A 22,073-nucleotide genomic window follows, 5' to 3' on the forward strand; every position below is an offset into this window, starting at 1 on the left:
TTCTAATTCTTTCCGAACTTCCATGCAAAAAGTGTTACATTTTTTGCATTGAAATTTTTTTTAGATTGTAGGCTATAATTCACGGAATTACCGCATAATTTACCGAAATATGTCCAAAATTTTATAACTTTAATAAAACAATTTTTATAAAACAAAAAGAAAACCATGTATATTGTAATGTAATTGTACAGTAGCTTATATATTATATATAATAATACGCATGCATCGACGCATGCATCGACGTCACCGGGAAACCCCGGAGATGGTCACTGCACTTTTCTCGGGAGAAGAAGGAAGAGAGGACGTGTCCGGAGGAGCTGCGGGGACCTGGTAAGTATATTCTTTCAGTTGTAATCTGATTGTCATACAATGTATGACAATCGGATTGCAATATAACTTGTTTAACCACCTTACAAAAATTCGGGTTTAACACTTTTTGCAAGTGTTTTTACCCCGAACCAAGGTCGGGTTTAACGGCCGGGTGGTTAAGCTTTTATGGAAGATCTGGGAGTCTCCTTATTAAAGGGGGCTTCCAGATTCCAAAGTCCTGCTAAAAACGTTTATAAGAACCCCCATTGTTTTCAGAACTTTACTATGCTGACAGCTCTGCTCCCCTGTTGGCTGAGGAAAGGGAAATCCTGATGATGCTTGAGCTGTCATCAGGGTTTCCTATTTCTCAGCCAATCACAGAGCAGTAGAGGTGATGAATGGAGATACGTATCTCCATTCAATCTCTATTGATAGATTGCCTGGTATTGCTTGCGGTTACAGGTAATTGAAGGCACATGCTTTCAATTAGCTGTGACCGCAAAGTTCCCACGGTCCGGAATCCCACAATGACATTATGATTCATAATGTCACTGTCGGATAACCTGTAAAAAATAAAAAAAGAACAAGTTAAAATAAAAACACACAAATAAATTAATTTAAGATTCATTTTTATTTTTCAAATCCTGTGTTTTTCGGGTCGGGTCTATACGAATTCGAAAAGCCATATTCGGGTTGAATATAGGGACAACCCGAATTCGAACATCAACACTAGTAAGTACCACAGATGCCAAATACCGACTGTATAAGGGTGTGATATTCACATCCCAGCCCTTCACTTCTGGAACACTAGCACCTCCATACCTCCATGCTGCAGAACCTGGACATGCCACTAGCACCCAACGAGGTATGCTTTGATTCATACCCTATGCAGTCTAACTCACTACTCATTTTTATATATATATATATATATATATATATATATATATATATATATATACATACACACACACACACATACACACACATATATTTATTACACATATACACACACTCACAATTTATTGTTTATGTAGAATATATAGTACTAATTTTCATAGTCAAGTCCTCTCCCTATTACATACATGCTAATAAATTATATGTGCAAATATACTCTTTCACACACAACTAAATTATCTTTACAAACTGACTTTTTTCAAAGCTACATTTTCACTATAATTCACAATTCATAGACAATTACCTTTTGTTGGTTGGAAATTCATAACCAGCAGAGAGAATAATTATTTCAACTCACTGATCACATTTATAATCGACCACTAACATCTACATTATCATATTGAATACATAACCAATCCCCTTACCCTTCTATTTTCCAGGAATAGTGTTTTAAACCTCATACCATTACTTACCTGTGTATTTTCCCTTCTGCACACCTTGGTCAAAGCAACCAATAGTAAGTAATACCTTTTATTTTATTATACATATACACAAAATTTCTCAAAAAGTTTAAATATTCATTTTCTTACTATTTATACAATAAGTACCCAAGATTTCTTATGTATACTGTTTTTACAAATAAATACCTTGTTTACCTGTCACTTATGACATAATGAATTTTGTCATTTGAGTACAATTACCAACTTGTTTATATATATCTGCATATTTCTATGTACAGCATGTCTCTACATATCTCCTGAAAAAGCCGTTCAGGCGAAATGCGACGGGACAAGAGACATTTAGCTTAGAACCATTTATTTCCGTTGGTATACTGAGCCAGGGATTCAACCTGTACAGTGAATAGGGTCTGACTGCACCAATGATGATATAATGGGTAAAGACCACCACAATTTATGTATATTTTATTAATTATTCATATTTGTAGCAATTATAATATAAGTACATTTTACCAAAAAAACCCAGCTTTATTCCTTTTCTTTTTCTCACATGACATGGGGTGGCAATAATAGAGTGTCACCAGGAAAAAACGCTATCTTTATGTTTATATTGTAAATGACAGGAGACCTCACATGCATATTTATAACTTGGGTGGATCTTAGCTGTTACATGTACTTAGTACAAAATTTTTGTACATTGATTAAAGGGACTGTAAAAGTAAAAATTATACTGATTCATTGTTCTCCCCAGCCCATTTTGGGGGGGCGGGCCGCCCACCTGCTGTGATTATTCTGCCCGGCACATTTTCAGCAGCTCTGAACAGATACCAGAGAGGCTGCTCTGCTCGCTCCATTCCCCGCTGATAAGAGTCGATTGCTGATTAGAGCTGGGCGAAGTGAGGGGAGCACAGCACATGAGGAGATCAGGACACAGGCTGTCCCTCCCCCTCTCATAGCTGTGCCGAGTCTTTTGGGAAAAAAATAAAAAAAGTGTGCAAACAATGTCTCCGCCCAGTGGGCGTGTGTAATGACATCATCAGATCAGTGTAGACTAATACAGACAGTGATACAGGAGGAGAGGACCCTGCCCCGAAGAGCTTACAATCTAGTAGGTGGGGGAATTTCACACACAATAGGATGGGCAATATGTAGTGGTGGGAAGTAATGGGGGTTTAGCAGACAGAAGAAGATGGGTAGGCAAGTTTGAAAAAATTAGTTTTGAGCGCTCTTTTAAATGAGCAAGAGGAAGGAAGGAAGAGGAAGACCATTCCAGAGAGTTGGAGCAGCTCTAGAGAAGTCTTGTAACCGTGCGTGTGATGAGGTTATGAGTGAGGAAGTCATTAGTAGATCATTGGAGGAGCGGAGGGAGCGGCAGGGGGAGTATTTTTTAACCATGTCAGAGATGTAAGTGGGACAATAACTGTGTAGGGATTATGATTATATAGTAAATGTTGCCTAGCTCATGTAAGCACAGAATTATTGTCACACTTTATTTAATTTGTATACACGGGGGTCACCTAAGACACAATGGAAAACACTGGAACAGACATGGAAACAACAGACTGGGAGACAAGGGGTTAGCACAGGGGCTGGACTGGTAAACCACTCAATTAACCAACAAGTGTACGGAAAATGTAAAGTGGAGCTAAGGGGCTCAACAGTAGTAGAGACATGTTACATAAACGCTGAGTGCTGTGTCCAAGCCAGCTAAATAGCCAAGGGCTATTAAAAGGTTTCTCCTGATCTGGAAGCAGGCACGCCCAAGGTCAGAACTGCCCACATATGCAGGAGAGAGCACTTAAGCAAGGGGGTATTTGTGACAAACAGGTTCTTTGCAAAAGAGCAATGTTCAGGAGTGTGCACAGGAAATGTATTTACTTGCCCCTTTACAGATAACCTTGATTAAAAATGTAGTCTTACTTATTTACTTATTTCCAAGTACTGAAACCAAATGATCATGTTTGTATATGTATCATGTGCAGAAAATCACCCTACCTTTTTTGTTTTTTGTACTTTTTTCATTTAAAGAGGAAAGTTATGCCTATTGCTGAAATAGGTGTCAGACCAGAAAAAAAAAATCAGTGTTCTCCCCAGAAAATTTTTTTTCAGCCAGGTGGGGGAAAACTGTAGCTGGGTGGTTAAAATAAAGTGGGGGGGACTAGACATGACAAATTTGGAGCTCCTAGTTATTTATGCCATAGGTATCCAGTAACCCCTGCTAATTGTATCAGTGTTCCACCTGCCCCCTATACTTGGTTCCAACTTTCTAATGCCTGGCTTGTTAGAATGAACAATATTTTCAATTTTTTGGTCCCATACCCCAACAGTCTAGTGCTGTGTATTTTAATCCAACTCCCTTGAGTTCCATGTTTTAATAGTGTAATATTGTGATCAATGTGGCTTAACAAATTAGGCTTAGCTCACATTGGCAGTAAAACATGCCCCTCCTGAGTGACTACTTCTTGGCAACCTCTGGGCACCTGGGATTGGTAACTGGTGATAACTGTGTTGGGCACCTGGGATTGGTAACCGGTGATAAGAGCTGTAAGGCTGAGGAATGTGACATGATGCATTTACGCACACTGATCTGATGATGTCATTACACACGCCCACTGGGCGGAGACATTGTTTGCACACTTTTTTTATTTTTTTCCCAAAAGACTCGGCACAGCTATGAGAGGGGGAGGGACAGCCTGTGTCCTGATCTCCTCATGTGCTGTGCTCCCCTCACTTGTCATTTGCAATCCCTATTTAATGTACAGCGCTGCGTAATATGTTGGCGCTATATAAATCCTGTTTAATAATAATAATAATAATAATAATAATGTGGCAACCCATCACCCTAACCTCAAAAATCTATGGGAGAAGATCTTTGCTACTGTCTGTAACAATACATTTCTTTTGCTAGTATTTGCTCCTTGTCCTGGTACTTTAACAGATAAGCATTATATCAAAGAATGATGAGCAGGAATGAGTATTTTTGTTGTTTTTGTGATGTCATTCTTTTCAAGTTTTAGATTTGAAAATTAGACATATTTCATTCAATATAAGGTCCTTGACATAGTAGGTAGTTTGTAGATCAGTGGGAGGATTTATGCATTGATTGCGTAGTTTAATCCATATTTATTGGTCATATTTTACTTTTCATGACTTAGTAATAGTAAGTCATGAAAAATGTAGTAACCAACATGAAAAATATATATTTTGGGCTGTTGTGGGTACATTGGTCTTTGATTTACTAAAAACGTTATATTATATAGTAGCTAAATTTAACTATTAAAACAGAACTAACTTCTAGAAATAAAAGTTGTGGCCATGGTTATGTTGCAATCATAGTTATACTGAAAATATGTAAAAAAAAAAAAAAAAATATATGTATGTAAAATAAGTATGTTTTATTGCATAAAGGACGTTCCCTGTCCCTTTTTGCAATAAAGACCTGCCTGATCACAAATTTTCAAAGTAGAACTTTAATATGGGACCTCAGTCCTTACTATCATTAAAGTGTACACAACTAGAAAAAGTAACAGGCATGGTTTGTCTCATGACTTTATAGACCCAGGTGCGATTGTCCTCTACTCCTTGTAAATATTCCCTATTACATGTTCACAGCCAAACAGTATCTATTTTCAGCAGAACTGTAGAAAAGCAATACAAAGTAAATGAATGTATATAACGATGTAGTTTTTATCCAAACTGGTTTGCTTTTACTGATAGATCACTCTTTTGTAAACAGGGGAGAGACGCTCCGATCAGACTCCTAGTGCCCCGATCTTAGCCAATGGTAAATATTCATTGTTTTGTGTTATAGTCCTGTTTATGTTTGTAAGTGTGCATGTGAGTGTAACTATGATGTCCTTGGAACTGGACTGGTATAGCACTATACTTTAAAAATAAACAAGCAAACTAACTTGGTAGCAGAGACAGGAAACAAAACAACCAAACTGTCAAAGAAATAGGTATGTCTACAAAACAAATAATTTATGTCTGTTTACAAATATACCAGTTTGGCAACAACACAGACTTATGGGGCAAAGGGCTAAAAGCAGTTACCCATAGTATGTTATTAGTTATGTTGCACTTAGCAATAAGCTAGAATTTACCTTTTGGTGATTTCAGGTGAAATCGGATTGGTGGCTGTAATAGTGATGGCACCTAGGACATCATTGTTACTGCTTTATTGATTAGGCTTTGTGTTTTTTTCATTTTATTTTTTATTAAATATAGCGATGGCACCTAGCACTTCATTGTTACTGCTTATACAGCTTTGGTTTTTTTTGTACTTTATTTAGTACCCAGTCATGCATACAATAAACATGAAAAAATGTAAATGCAGAGAAAAACATAACAGTCCAAATTTTACAAAAAAAATATCAAAACAATCAAGTAATGCAGTACCCGGTCACTGGAAGCATTTTACATTATAAAAGCAGTTATTGATTAGAGTACAGAAAGGAGAATTATTAAGTAGAGGAAGACATACAAAAAATAAAGGGGAGGAGAGAAGATGGAATGAAGAAAGAACTGGGTGGAAGTAAGGGGAAGTGGAAGGGGACAGGGGAGAAGTGGCAATACAGCATAAACCAAGCCAAAAGGTACTGACAATAATTAGCATATACTAACACTCAGAGCACGTCCCAGGTCAGACATCACCTTCAGCATCATTGAAGTAATGGTATACTGGATCCAGTAAAACCATGTCTTGTTGAACTTCTCAGTATACTGCTTTGTTGATTAGACTTTATGCGTTGTTTTATTTTTTATTAAACTAGACATGGCATTTTTATATAAAATACAGTTAAAAAAATATATTTATGATTCATTTGGAAATGTGTGGGTATTTGCAATAAATGGTTATGATAAATAGGATCTGATTTTTTATCATAATAGCAAACACTCTCAGCAACCAGCATATACAGTTTCAACATTGTCTAATATGGATTTTTCTGCAAGAAATACAGAACAAAAAATTGATACCTTCTGATTCTTCCTGCCAATCTCACCCTCCTATTGGTCCCATACTGGAAAATCTTGTTGGCCAATATGAATATATGGCTTACTGATGGGGAGAATATGATTAACACTACTAGGAGGTGCCAGATCTCTGCTGGCTGAGTATCTGGGTATATTTTGCACTGACAGGTGCTGCAGGTATGTATGGGCATTTCTCTGTGCCTACACTTCATGCCCATCAGCAGCCTGTTTTGGAAAGTGACTTTAAGGACATTTACAGATGAGAGAACTGTTTGTGGTGATTTAGATGTTTATTTTAGGGGTTAGTATAAATGTTAAACATACCAACCCAATCACCCATATAAGATTTAATACATTCATATATTTTCTAGAGTGGTTTTCAATCTTTTTCATTTCAAAATATCAAAAGAATTAGATTTCATCTTGCACTGAATGTCCTTGTGCAGATGTTCTGATACATCCTGCTATGGGGTAACAACTCCTCATTTTCCCTATGGTCTGTCACATGATCACTAGATAAAGTGTACCAACACACACTGTGCAGGCTTGGTCCACTGGTTAGAATTGGGCAGACAAGATTACACCCAATTGGCAAGCAGGTAGGCAACCAAGTTAAAAAAGGCCAGTTTAGCAGGATTTGTAATCATTGAAATAAATTGGGTATGTTATTTAGGTATATTTTATCTATATTTTATCTGCATAAATATGGAAATTATATTCCTATCAATGCATATAGATATTCAATTAAAGAAGGTTCATGCACAAATAATAGCTAGTCATTCAAACAGTTTAATTAAGAAACAAGGTAAGACATAGTACACAGCAATATTGTCAGATATTTAAACACATAGGAACTTCAATTATTGATACATATATGTATATCACATGGACATAGTTATTAGTAGTAAGTAACCCCTGTAATAATCTAGTAACTACTTAATACATCCAATAACATAGAATGCATTTCAGGAATGTGTAATAGCTACCTGTATGGATGTTGGTGGGTACTCCATGAGCCAGATTCCCCAGGAGCTCCCATCATTCCCTCTCCTCCTTTTCTTTTTCTATATCCTCCCCATTCCAGCTCCCCTTTTTATATATTTAAGTCCCATTTGGTAACATTGGGACTCTTTGATTGGGTAGAGGGTGTGTTTGGTACGTTGACCCTTAGTTACCACCCACCCTCCTGGATTGGGATTGGCTACAGTCATTTGATGAACCTCCCCACTAAATTTGATACAACAATTTCTTGATGGAATCTAAATTTAGGGGTCAACAACAGGTCCCGCTGGGTTATCAACCCAACCCATCTGTTTTGATTATTCATCCATCTCCTTGGCTCCAGCTTGATGGATTAATTGCCCCTTGAAGGACCTACTAGTGATCTGTTCTTTTCATCTCTTTGTTTGTTTGTGGTTGTTTGTTGGCAAACCTTCTATTGGTATTTATTACCTCTTGTTATGCCTGTGAAGTCTTTGAATTATAGACCCCTAGGCGGGCCAGAGGCCAGTACACAGATACAACAGGTTTTAATGAAACATCCCATTCCTAGCATTACATTCCTGTATTGTTTTATGTTGCTTAGATCCAGTCTATCTATTGGAATATTATCTCCTTCAGAGCATTATATACATTTATCCCACCACTCACGTATATATACATACATATATATAGACCTATCGACATATATATAGGTGTATATATATATATATATATATCCATACATATATATACATAGACACATACACCTGTATACACATACATCTATTTACATATTCGTAAACAATCTTGAGGTGCAACAGGTACAATACAGAAGTAGATAATCAAACAAAGGGGTTAAAGATGAGTCAAAAGACAAACAGGTCAGTAAAAGGAATCAGGATGAGAATGCAGAATGGTTAATCACAAGTTTACAGCTAAAGACCTCCCATTGCCAAGACCTAAAAGGAGCTTTAAAATGACAGCTTGGCACTGCTAGGGTACTAGGAGCAATGAATATTTATATATATCTTCTAAAGTGCATGTGCAGGTGGTTATTCTAGAATTTGGCACCTAGAATGCAGTGTGGCAGAATATTCCCAACAAAAATGTTTCAAGCAATATATTCAGTGTGTGTATATATTTTGGGATCACCCATAGCAATGAGGGGGGGGGGGTGGGTAGCAAAGTAGTAGGGTCTATGTAACCTCATGGGCAAGGTATTTCAGACAGGAGGCAGGCCCCAGCAGGTTATCAGCACAGTAAGGGTTTACACAATAAGACTATTTTCACAGAAAAATATGCAAAATAAAGCCTGGCCACTTGGCCTCTAACTGACCTAGTTCCTTCACTATCAGTCCTGGACAACCCACTGCTGCACAGGTCTCTAATGCCCTAAACATACAGCTTTTCCCAAAAAAAAAAAAAAAAGTCTGTGCTTTTACTCACAGTTTCACCTAGGCCTGCTCACAAGCCAAGACCTGAAGCCCAGGAAAGAGCAAGCTGGGAGTTTATATCCACAGCCTAATTGCCAGGATGGGTTTCAGCTGGGATAATTTACTCTTAATCATCCCAATGCCTCTCTAGCTCCCCCACCTGGCCAAGAAGCCCATTGTCATTCAGCTTGGTACTTCAGCATCACCATTTGGCCAAAAATGCCTGCTCAGAAGAAGTATTCTGCATATTGTCTGTATCTTGGACAAATATACCTATCTTCCTGGATACATAAAATCCTGATCTCCCCTTATAAAATATAAAATTGTCTTCCTTTAAAATGCCTTTGTTGGAAATTGTCTCTCTAACAGACCAGGGTCAAAAATTTCCCCTTATCAGATATTTCTTGATCTGACAACTACCACCTTTCAAGACCCTAAAGTTTATGACACCCATTGTAAAAGTTGGGGTTTTGTGTCTCCAGGTGTCATAAAACTCAGATAAGGCTGGTAGAGTGGCCCCTGATTAAACTCTGAGATGTATTCTGAAACCCATTTATTAATAATCTTTGTATTTCCAATACACCATTCTGTATAAAGTAGTAGTTGACAGATTTGTAGTTGGATCGTTATGGTGAGCATTTTGAGACCAAGGACTAGTCTCCTAGGCCTCAGGAAAGCCTGGAGACCATATTTAGCCTGGTCTGGTGAACCATAAGTCCAAGACATGTGGTGATTAATAATCTGGGGGTTCGCAGTTCATAAAATGGTGTGTGCTTCTATCTAAGCATGAGGTGGCAGTCTACCTGTGATGGTGTGTGTGGCAAGGGTTACCAGAGTGGTTAACCTTGCCCTGCTGCCCCTCTTTAGCCTGCTGAGCCGTGGACTGTTGCTGAGCATGCTGGAAAGCCATGAGCAGGGGTGCGGGCTGAGAGGGTGTTCGTCACATACTGGTGGCAGAGCGGTGGGATCTCAGTGTGTGTACTGCTTTTAGGTGTTGTCCTGTGCTCAGATTGAGGTATTGTGGGTAGCAGTGATGTTTGTCAGTGTGCTGGTAAATTTCTGAGGATGCGCTATAGTTGGAGATAGCCTCGCGCATCTGCCGACATCCCTCGACATTGTACCCATAATCACTCAGCCTGGCACATCACCTACTCTAGCAGTTTGCTGAGATCTGTTTCTACTTAGAGCATTAGTGTAGGGTTAAAAGATCGACTCTGTACTGAAGGACTGTGACCCCAGGGGAAGCAGTTCTTGGAGATGGGCCAGTGCATAAGTTTTTTTTAAAGGACATATAGTAACAGTTCCCCCACCTCATCTTTGATTTTCTATCCTATCTTTTATTTTGCAACCATGCCTGATCCAGTGGATTTACAAACAAATGAGCAAAGTTGACCTGTTAAACCTATGTGAGGTCAAAGGCATCCCAACAATCCAGGGGCAGACTAAGGAGCAGCTGAACTGCGCCCTGGTGGAGTGAGAAAGAGCAGAGCAAGCCCTCGAGGTGAGGTCGCCGGATACGACCCCTCATGCATCAGAGATGGCCCCAGAAGAGGGACAGTCTTCCCCACCCGACAATGTGGACAGACATGGTGCCCAAGATGACCGACTGGACAATTGGACATCATCCATGGGAGCTGACCTGCAAATGCTCTGATGATCCAGGACTTCGCCTTCAGCTTATGCTCCAGCTTTAACAAACAGCAGAGCGCCGAGCTGAGAGGGAGGCAGCAGCAGTAGCGCACCGAGCTGAGATGGAAGCAGCAGAGAACCGAGCTGAGAGGAAGGCGGCAGAGCAGCAGGCTGCCCACCAGCATGAACTGGAGATGGCTAAACTCCAGTTACAGCGTCAAGGTCAGTCACCCAGTTCCCCAGAGCAAAGCAATTCTCTGGTGAGAGATCCTAAATTTCCAGTGATGGATAAAGACAGTGATACTGATACCTATCTGCAGTCTTTTGAAAAAGCATGTCGTCAGTACCAGTTACCCCAGGAGAGGTGGGCTGGTTACCTGACTCCAGGTTTGAGAGGTAAAGCTTTGGATGCTTTTGTAACATTGCCTCCTGAGATGAATGATGACTACAAAGCTTTAAAGGACACTATAATTTACCAGAAAAGGTTTCGGTCCCTGTATAAAGTGGCCACTGACATCTACAAGGAGCTGGTCTGTCAGGTGCATACCACCTTCTGGCAGTGGGTCAAGTGACCTAAAAAAGAGACCTTTGAGCACTTGGGGGACCTAATTATCCAGGACCAATTTTTGCATAGCTGTGCATAGCCCTGAAATCAAACAGTGTGTGCTAGAGCGCCAGTCTATGTCAGCGGATGAGGCAGCAAAGTTGGCAGACCTCTATGTCAGTACCTGGGTACCTGATAATCGCAGAGCTCCTCCTAGCTCCTGGAGAGGAGGAAAACCACCACCACCATCTACTACTTCTGCCCCAGCGACCCAAACACAGCAGTGACCAAAGCCACCAGCTTCTACCATCAGATTTGGTTCAGCAGGTCCTCGGAAGTGCTTCAATTGTGGCAAATCTGGACACCTTCTGATTGTCTGCCCTTCACCCAAGCAGGTGACAGCACAGAGGCAGCCCACTAACAACTCCTCTTCTGTGTTGCTTGTTGCTGGAGGAGTAGTGGGTCACACTAAAAATCATCAACCTATTAATGTGAACAACCGGACCTACTGCGGAAGTTCACATTGATGGGGGGCTGGTAAGGGTACCAAGATTGTAGGAGTTTCATATGAGATTCCGGTACCAGTACTCCTCGGAGCAGATTTGGGCACTCTTATTTCCTACTATGAACCATCTGGAGCTATCCAGGATTCCTCAACTGGACCCTCCGAACATTCCAAGGTACTGACAAAAGATGCAGAGGCATCATCCAAGGGACCTGGGGATGGACAGAGGCAGGGAAATGGGTTGGAAAACACCAATTCACCAAAGGAAGGTGATAATTAAATAATTAATTATTTGTGTGCACCCACATCTAGACAAACTGAAAATGTTGGCAAAGCAGTCATGAGCCAAGTAGATGAAATTGAGATAACTATTGAAGTTGAACCTGTTGCCAATGAGATGTATGAAGGTGTAGACATTGCACAACCAATTATGACTAAAACTGATGACAAGGTATCACCTGTATTGGCCGTCACTCGCAGTGCCGAAGTGTCCATAACCCATGTGGAGACAGCCCTTCAGACAGCTCCCACCCTGCTATCATTGGATGGTCCTATTAGTCCATCCTCTGTTGTTGGCCTGGATAAAGCCATGTAAGTCTAGCAGAGACAGCTCTCACTGACATCATCTTGTTGCTAAGGACAACGGCACTGACACATTTAGCACTGCAGGGAGTCCAGTGACTCTGGCTGATAACTTGGACTTTACACAGCAACCTGGACTAAGGCAAACCAACTCTACCTAAGTATTATTTCAGTTTTCCTTTTTATTTTATGCTGTTGCTAAAGTTCTGTTATTGTTTTACATTAGTTTTTTTTTTTCTATTTTTGTTTATGCATTTTTTTTGTATTTTTTTATGTATTAAACACTATTAAAAGTGTAAGCTGAATCGCTGAATGCTCTAAGTAGAAATAGTGTAACCTGCTAACCCAAAACGCTACTATAAACATTGTGATTACTGAGACATCCCTGTCTGAAGTGGCAGCGAGTGACACTAAAGAAGCAGAAGCATAACTGCGGTTGTCAAGGGTAACGGTGCGTACTTACGCCTAAGCACATGGTGGCAGTCTACCTGTGATGGTGTGTGTGGCAAGGGTTACCAGTGGTTGACCTCTCCCTGTGACGACCCCTCTTCAGCCTGCTGGTGCGTAGACTATTGTTGAGGGTGCTGGAAAGTCTATGCGCAGGGGTGCAGGCTGAGAGAGTGTTCGTCACAACAACAATGTGTTTTTGTTGGCCAGCTGTTACAATATAATACACCCAGAGATGGTATATTTTCGGAAGTGTATTTTTAGTATGTATCCATTACACAGATTAGTGACATAGCAGATCTTACACTTTTTGATATATGTTCCACTTTAAAACCCTCCTTATACAAACCTTTACAATTCAAACACACACATATATCTATATATCTATAATTGGTAGCTATTTTCTCCTGATGCCATGTTTGGAACAATAATAGAAATCCATATATAGCAGGAAAACCTGTGTCAGACCACTCTGTTTCTTTGGGTTACAGGCAAAATAGCATTCAGTATAGCGTAATTTGAATCTGGAATTATTTGGGCAGTATGTTATTTGTCCAAACCTATTTTAAACTAAAAGTCATAGATACTCCAAGGCTACCCACAGACATAAGATGCTTTATGTCCAATCAGTTGTTTCCAGATTGATTTTGTAACTAAATTAAAAAAGCCAGGCAGAATTTTTTTTATTATATCTCATGCAGATGTTGACTGTCAAATGATAGAAATATTATTACTTACACAAAGTTAAGTACTATACTATGTGTTATTTTTTAAAAGCATGCTATATTGTAGAGCCAATTATACTGGAGCATTGTGCATAGGTAACACTGACATGACAGCTACACATTATTACAAATACTTTACTTCAGAATATTTAATTTGTATTTTAATGATCATTTTTTTTTACTTTATCACCTTTGTTTGGTATACCTCTAGAGACCTGCTCAGTGAATAACGGTGGTTGTGACAGTCAATGTCATGATGCAGTAACAGGAGTTCACTGCAGCTGTCCTATGGGTTTCATGTTACAAGCGGACAGAAAGACCTGCAAAGGTTAGTATATCTGAAAAATTTCTAATATGTCCTTAAATGAATATTTTTCAATCATCTTTAAGCAGTAAGAAAATATATCAGGATTATTAGGATGCTTGTCAAAGGGCAATATACCTTCTTGGCAAATGATTATGCCCTGTAAGCTCTCCATCTCAAACTAAATTGTGGCAGCCAAACACTAAATTAGGCTAGCCCTAGGGCTGTTGCATGTGTATAGTATTTAGGTTTCTGTGACAGCAAGATGCACTAATATTTATTAGTAATATACTGTATATTATTTATTCTTTTTATATGGTTTTGTTCACCATGTATATACTGTGTAATTGTAATAAGTGACATTTGGAAGAAATTATTTGCCAGTGAATCATGCAAGATAGTTCTTTATAGGTAGTAAAGTGGAGGAGTCTGATTAGAGACAGGTATAATGATTAAATACAGGTATATTATGATAACAGGTTCATATTTTTGAGTTTCTAGGTTTGCCCACTTTCCATTCTCATAATATAAAGAATCCAACTGGAGGAGTCGGAATTTTCATGCCAAGGCTGGTGGGAACATATAAAACACCAATATGGGCAGAAAAAGTTAGGAACCATGTTAGGGAGGGTGATCTTCACCTGTAATCGAAATTTCACAATTTAGTACACCGATTATTAAAACTATTTTTTATAATTTGATTGAATTTATGAAACAAAAATAAAACATTACCAAAAAGTAGATATGTGTACATTCTTTTAATTATGTGTGTTTCCAATAATATATTGATAATCCATTTCTTTTCCAGATATTGATGAATGTCGAGCCAATAATGGTGGCTGTGACCATAATTGTCGTAATTCAGTTGGCAGCTTTGAGTGCGGTTGCAAAAAAGGCTACAAACTGCTAATTAATGAAAGAGGCTGCCAGGGTAAGTCTTTTTTTGTACAACAATAATGTAGACCCTTTAGTTGTCTGCACCTATTTCTGACAGTCTTTCAGACTATTTAAAACGGTTCCCCTTTACAATGTCTGTCTCTGACTGAAGCAATGCACCGCCTCGTCTGAACAAAGAAGGCAACAAGGGTGAAACAGGAATCACTACTAACACAGTGTGTATAATTTACTTTAACTAACTCTCTGCATCAGTTTTTTATTTCCTTTTTGGGGTGCAGTAATATAGTTGCAGAGCAGTAACATGGGTAACCTATTCCAGTCTATCCAATCAAGAGGCTGAGGACTTGTGAACATATATCTGAGATTTAGCTTCAAAAAGAAAGTTTTCCAAATGCTCAGTCCACTCAGCAGATTGTTTTAGGTTTTATGTTTTTTTTTATTCTTTCAAATGTGTTCTGTCCACACAGGGTTGCTTAGAAAAACAAAAAATAAAAATGTATGTGAGCCATTGGGCCTGATTTATCAAAGCTCTCCAAGACTGGAGAAGATAGACAATCATGGGAAAACCTGGGTAAATTCAGCAAACTTGTAATGGATCTGGTCCAGGCTTGAAAGCTTTTGCCAACTAATAGCAAATGATTTTTAGGAAATCCAATCCAGGTTTGTTGGATCACCCAGGTTCTCCCACAATTGTCTATCTTCTCCAGTCTTGGAGAGCTTTGACAAATCGAGCCCATTGTGTCACATAGCCTATGCCTATTTGCCTATTCCTCCTTAAATCAGAGCTGCCCCATTCCCAGCCTCTCCAATTACCTTGTACCCTTCTTTACCAAAATACACCTGTTGTTTGCTCATAAAACAGACTGTTACTTGCTTAGCTCAGACTTTAATTTATGTGGGGACTACCACTATCCCCTCACAGTCTCTAACTCACACATCAGTCTGGCTTGGTGGTCCATTTGTGTAGATATACATGAAACCTGCAAACTGTGTTTGTTAACAGAGGGTCACAATGTGAAATATCTATCACACCCAACCCAAACATGCCAAAATCTCACCTATACACAAAATACATCCCAAATACTTCATTCTATATTTCAATCAAAACATAAAAATAAAAAAGGCAGATGAAAACATCATAATGATCCCTAATTAACTATCAGGCTCAGCTGTCATAAGAAGCAAAGCCCTAGAATTAAAAAAGAAGCAGAAACATAAATGAAATGATATACATATACATCTGTTCTTAGAAATAAGTGATAGTTGCCAGCTGTACCCTTTCTCTGTTTTCTGACAGCTTTTATTCAGGGTTCTCAATAAAGAAATGCTCTCTGTTCCATATTGCCTTTCACCTTTTCTAATAATTCTGTCTGACTGTGTTCTTACTTCTGGTGGTAGCTGCTGCTCATTTTTGATGGTCAGAAGCATATATAGAGTTTATTGTAAAAAAAACGTAGTTAATTTATTTTCATCCATGACAGATTGTATCAGTCTAGATAAATGGTGCATGTGTTTATCATATATTATCTAGCCATACATTTGGTGGAGGCTGGTAGAGGCAAAATAAAAGTGCATAAAACTGTATCAAAACACATTCATTTTAAATTGGCTGTCAACACCAAAATTACTTTACTGCTTCTTGCACGTGCCAAAGCATTCGTGTCGAAACTGTGTTGTAGTGTTTGGCTTTAAATTGAATACCACAGCAAAATTCTATGCACATTATGCACAGCAAAAAATTGCACCTTAATATTACATTACACATCATATCTGAAGGGTAAATGGGCCATGTTTCACAGCTACAGTAACATTAAAATAAACATAAACATATTGTGTGTGACAACTGCTTTCATGTCTTTTTAATATTAGATGTTGCAAACATTTCTTCACCTCTAGATATCGATGAGTGCTCCTTTGACAGAACTTGTGATCACATCTGTGTCAACATTCCTGGGAGCTTCCAGTGTTTGTGTCACAAGGGCTATGCACTTTATGGGCTCACCCACTGTGGAGGTATTGTTTTTAGTTTGCTAACTGTCCTATTGCCTTTAATAAATAGCACCTCATTCACTGATAATCTTTTTGTATCCTTCTGGAAAAGTCCAAGAACCAACAAATCTTTTTTTTTGTATATAAATACTTGATAGTTAATCATTTATCATTGTATTTTGTTCAAATATTCAACTACTTCAACTTTAAAATTCCCACAACACAGGAGCTTAATTATTGTGTAATTCATGAAAAGAACAAGAAGGACTGAATTGCCTGTTTGAGATAATTGGAGTCTGTACAATACACAGGGCAGTTCTGAATTTCTGACCAGATCAACTGTTTTTTTCCCTTAACAACAGATGGCATATTTAGAGATCAACCTTGGATAAAAATGAAAATGAACACACCCTCACTCCCTCCCCCTTCCAACCCATCCTACATGTGTTTTGTTTTTCTTACCTTTCTTGCAAACACCATCCTGGTCCCTAGTCAACACTGTCTCCTTCTGTAGCAGAACGTTGATTTAGAAATTCACATGCAAAATGTAGGAGTTTTTATGTTTGTAATCAGATAGAGGAGATGGGAAGGAGAAATGTAGCTTTATTTCAGATTTAACAGACCAAAAGGGAGCAAATAAGAGCATTTCATTTTAGGGTTTACATATACTTTAATCAGTTTGATAATATTCCCCCCTAATCTCAGACATCCAATATGCAGTCAATGGTGCATTGCAAAACAATGATGTGAGTATAGAACAATTGTGGCACTACCAGACATAAATTGAGTAGCTACTAAGAATACAATGTAGTTTCTGTTAAAAAGCCATTTCCCATAACATGACATTTGGCCTTATTTGCTAATGAAACACCCTTTGTTTATGAATATGCGCAAACACAGTCACAATAATGCAATCACATTCAAAAGTGAAAACAATAAAATTTATTTCAGTTAAACCATCTTATAGTAGACATATATAAAGGTATTGTATTTTGAAAAAAATCCCAAAAAACTCAAATGTGTATAAAATGTTTTTTTACTCTTGTCAAATCCAAGATATAGATGAATGCAGCATTAACAAAGGGGGCTGCAAATTTGGTTGCATCAATACACCAGGAGGCTTTGTTTGTACCTGTCCCGCTGGCTTTAAACTTCACTGGAATCTGAAAGACTGTGTAGGTAAGTGTCATGAATTCTTTATTAGGGTTTAGAACATTGAAAACTTGGTTTATTTTATGCATATATATACATGCTTGCCTGTACATATTTGACTTTCTGCCTTGGTATAGAATAAATTGTTATGATATATTTTATGTCTATGAAAAAAAAAAAGATTTATTTTTGTCTATTTTTAGGCTTGTAGAGACAAATACCTAGATAGAGAAAAACAAATGAAGATAATATACAAATTATATATATTTAAGTAAAGTCTGTACTACTTTTATTATTATTATTACACAGTTTCATGCACACATAAACAAAGGTAAAGGATATGTGCATCACCCCTTTTTAGAATTACAAATTACTTTTTTAAGACATCTTGTAAGTATGTCGTAGGACACATTTGAAACATTCCTTTTGCCCCTTAGAGCTGGTAAAACGTTTGACTGGAATGTCCTCCTGTGCGGCTTTGACTTGCTCCAGAAATGGGAAAAAAGATACCTGCTCTCTCACCTGTAGCACAAAGACTTTTCTGCAGCCAGGTAATTTCCAAAGATTCAAGGTAGGGGAGAATGTGGAAGATAAAAATATAATTTGTGGTATAGGGCTTAGATGTGGTGGCCATATTAGTGTTTTTTAATTATTGTGTTACTTGGTGATTTTGTGATTAACTTTCTGTTCTAGGTGACATTGCTCACACACTGTGTACTGTGGAGTAACAGCAATGTCTCTCTGGGACAAGAGACTACAAAATGCTTTATAACATAGATGAATATGAGGTGATCAGTAGTTAAGCAAGGCATATTGTGCAGGACTGTTAACAATCTCTGAGTTTTTAATTCAGTTAGATTAAGTTCAATTTCAGGGAGTTAGGAGCTAACTAAATGCATGGTAGGATCAAGTTTTAGGTTTATAGAGCAAATATTGCAGAACAATAATTAACCCTATGGCTACTGGAACATATATGTAAAAACTTCTAGTATAACAGCTGAAAGTTTGTTTACTTTGTTTTCAACCAATTTAGGGTTTTTATATGAAGTGATCACTCCTTTGAGGGTATACCATGAGTATTCAATCAGACAATTCTACATATAGCATATGTAAAAATTAGGGAGGAATGAGGGACAGTGAACACAAACATTGCTCACTAGGCAGAGACTTCTGTTGTTTGGGTTAAGAATAGGAGCATATAGGCAGACAAAGGAGTTACATATGGGTCAAAAGACAAATAGATCAGTAGCAAGATGGTTAGTGACAAGTATATAGCTAAAGACCTCTCAGTGCTAAGACCTGGAAGGAGTTTAAAAAGACTACTTGGCACCACTTGGAGTGATGAACATGCATGCATACATGCTCCTAAGCACATGTGCAGGACTTATGCTAAGTTTAAAATGTAAAAAAGCAGTACTGAAAAAGGTTAATTCTTACATTGTTGTTATAATGTTCTCAAGTTTGCAAATCTAGTCAGAGTGTATTACCAATATGCATCCACTGCATAGTATATTAGTGGTTAAAATTATTTTTTTAATGAGTCTTGATTTTCTGTTTGCAGAGTCAGACAGCAGTTACATCTTCAGCTGTGGATTTCCAGTGCATAAACCTGGCGTGAGCCCTAAACAGAATACTAGCCATCATACTGGTAATTACATGCCTGTCATTATGAAAAGCTGTAAAAGCCCAATGGCAAAATGGCCCCAGTAGTACTCAAAGACCAGTCATAAAAGTAATAACAATACTAAGCCCTAGCTACTTTCAGACATATACCCTAACAACTACTTCCCATACCATACCCATGGTCCTTTGTAAAAGCTCTCTTTCCTAACAATTCAGTAAGCATAGTCTCATTGAAATACAAAAATATAATATTTGTATAAGGAAAAAATTCTAGGATAATTAAATATTTGGCCTTCTTATCTCTCCATGCTCTACTAGGTCTGTCAACAGGCCTTGGAGTTTTATTTACTAGGGCTTAGCTCATTCCAAAATGTAATTCTGCTACAAAACTGCTTTAACGGTAATCTATAATTAAGCCAGAGTGACACACTCAATAATTACATTCAACAGTATGGTATTATCTTATTCACATGAAAAATGAGCTTGCACTGTCAGCTATAGCGATAGCTAGTTTAAATTACTGTTATCCATTGTTTACCGAGTAACACTGTGCTTGACTAAAGATCAATCAGGAAACCAGTGGGTCATGTACAGAGCCTTCTACAGGAGTGTGACATTAGATGCAACAAAAATGCAACTAGGGGAATGGCATGGAATTGTGACCAAAACTAGATAAAGCCCTTTTTTTGTTTTCTGTTCCTGGGGCAAACATTTTTGCTATTTTAAATAGCAAATTGGCAAGTTGGAGTTTGATCCATCTATTGGTTATCAGCTTTCCAAATTGTAAGGACTGTTGCAAGCATTTATGATTGGGCGGTTTAGTCCAGTTGACAATACAAGGCTATTGTATTGGGACCTTGTCTTCCTTGTTATCCTTTGAATGTTTGTAAAAAGAAAACCACCAGATTCTCACATTTTCCCTGGATAGATGTTTTGTGAGAGTATACTGAGTACTGAGCCATACAATGCTAAATGTAAAAAATGGCATATGTAAAATATGTGTGCACTAGGCAAACACAATGCTGCTGCCACCTGTCAAATGAAGAATAATAAAAGGACCTTTTTGGTCCAATGTTAACTTTTTTTTTTGAGAGGTAAAACCAAACTGTCCAATCAGCTGTGTCCAGAATGATTGAGAGACAAGCTTCTATCCACTTCAGTCCTCATCTGAGCATAAACATGTTCTTACACGCAGTCTGTATTTGCATGTTATAGCTAGTGGAGGGAAAAATAAGCTCTTAAACACATATGGTTCTGGCTTATTTTACAAGGAAAGCTAGAACAAAAACCTAGCCAACCAATTCTTAAAGACCAACAAAATCCCCAAACTAAAAGATTGTAGCTGCGCAGCTGAGTGAACTTTTTTGTATTTTAGTTTCTTGATTCCAGATTGTGTACAGACAATTTCTTACCACTAATTTCTCATTCCTACAAATTACTTTTAATAATAAATCCTGCCTCATTAGGTAGACCCCTGTTTCATCATTCTTCCCACTTCGGGTGTCATATGGTCACATCTGATTGACCTTCAACTGTCTTATTTCAGAGACAATAGATATTTAAATACCAGATCAGTGTGTTAACGGGTATTCTGTCTGCCATTTTGTTTCTATATACTGTTTATATTGATTTACTAACCTTATTGATATAAGAATGTGCCTTTCCAGTTTTGGGTTTAGTTGGGCTTTAACATGATATAGAGAAGTACTGTACTTATGAAAATACTGGATTGGGCAAAGCTGAGTTTATGTCTGTGTGTATTTTTTAACTGTTTGTGTGAAGTCTTTAATCAATTTCCTTTTTCCTATTCTAGAAACTTTGGTGCCACCGGTAAAGCAGAGAGCATCCTTCAAACTTAAAGATTCCAGATGTGGCCTGAGAGTGCGTGGCAGATCAGCAAGAGGGGAGGAAAGCACAAGACATGGAAGTATGGGAAATGGAGAAGGCGAAAAGTGGTAGGAAGAGAGGAAGAAAAGGAATTGTGGGAAAGGCAGTAAAAAAATGGCACATTCTAGGGAAAAGAAGAAAGAAAAGAGATGTATCAGTGAGGGGTAGAAAATTCAGATAAGATAGTTACTGCAAAGTTATTTATTATTTTGGTATTTCTTATAATCAATTTACTAATTTTATCCTGGTTTAGGTTCTCATACACCATGCTTAGACTGCCAGCTGACATATATTCAACTGAAATGTGACTCTCTGTGGAAGAATAAGGGCCGCAGCACTCGATCCTCCCTCAATAAGGAAATTACCAGGATCTCGTTAGAGCTGGAAGCTGAAGTTAAAGTGGAGGAGGCCACATGTAAGAGTTGTCAAGACCTGGAATAAGTCCAAGTATTATAAAGAAATGAAAAAATAATAAATCGGATTAATAAAAAAAAGACACTTGTAACTTTTGGAGTGATAAACCCAGAGGCTGCTGAAGTGAATAGGAAATAAAACTAGAAGATTTACATTGTTTCACATACTGTGTAGGGAATTTCACCAATGCAGATACATTTATATGAAACTAAATTATTCCTAAAGCTTATTTGGGTTAGCTGTGTTTAAATTACCTACAATGTCAGACATGGGAGGACATTTTAGTTCAGAAAAATCCGCATCTTGATAAAATGTTTTATTTCATT

At 38.0% G+C, this 22,073-nt stretch overlaps 1 protein-coding gene across 5 annotated transcripts in view; it reads left to right on the plus strand.

Moving 5' to 3' along the window:
• SCUBE3 (signal peptide, CUB domain and EGF like domain containing 3) overlaps positions 1 to 22,073 on the plus strand; it is a 124,180-nt gene that overhangs the window by 87,475 nt on the left and 14,632 nt on the right. For 4 of the 5 annotated variants that reach the window (XM_072422864.1, XM_072422833.1, XM_072422846.1 and 1 more), the window contains 9 exons: positions 5,398 to 5,445; positions 13,693 to 13,809; positions 14,594 to 14,716; positions 16,579 to 16,695; positions 17,728 to 17,850; positions 18,261 to 18,374; positions 19,385 to 19,471; positions 21,260 to 21,373; positions 21,587 to 21,748. In XM_072422864.1, the coding sequence (XP_072278965.1) occupies positions 5,398 to 5,445; positions 13,693 to 13,809; positions 14,594 to 14,716; positions 16,579 to 16,695; positions 17,728 to 17,850; positions 18,261 to 18,374; positions 19,385 to 19,471; positions 21,260 to 21,373; positions 21,587 to 21,748 (1,005 nt within the window). The remainder of the gene's footprint in view (positions 1 to 5,397; positions 5,446 to 13,692; positions 13,810 to 14,593; positions 14,717 to 16,578; positions 16,696 to 17,727; positions 17,851 to 18,260; positions 18,375 to 19,384; positions 19,472 to 21,259; positions 21,374 to 21,586; positions 21,749 to 22,073) is intronic. The other variant, XM_072422839.1, reaches the window with a different exon arrangement.

The sequence above is a fragment of the Pyxicephalus adspersus genome, chromosome 1, assembly GCF_032062135.1.
Source record: "Pyxicephalus adspersus chromosome 1, UCB_Pads_2.0, whole genome shotgun sequence".
NCBI lineage: Eukaryota > Metazoa > Chordata > Amphibia > Anura > Pyxicephalidae > Pyxicephalus > Pyxicephalus adspersus.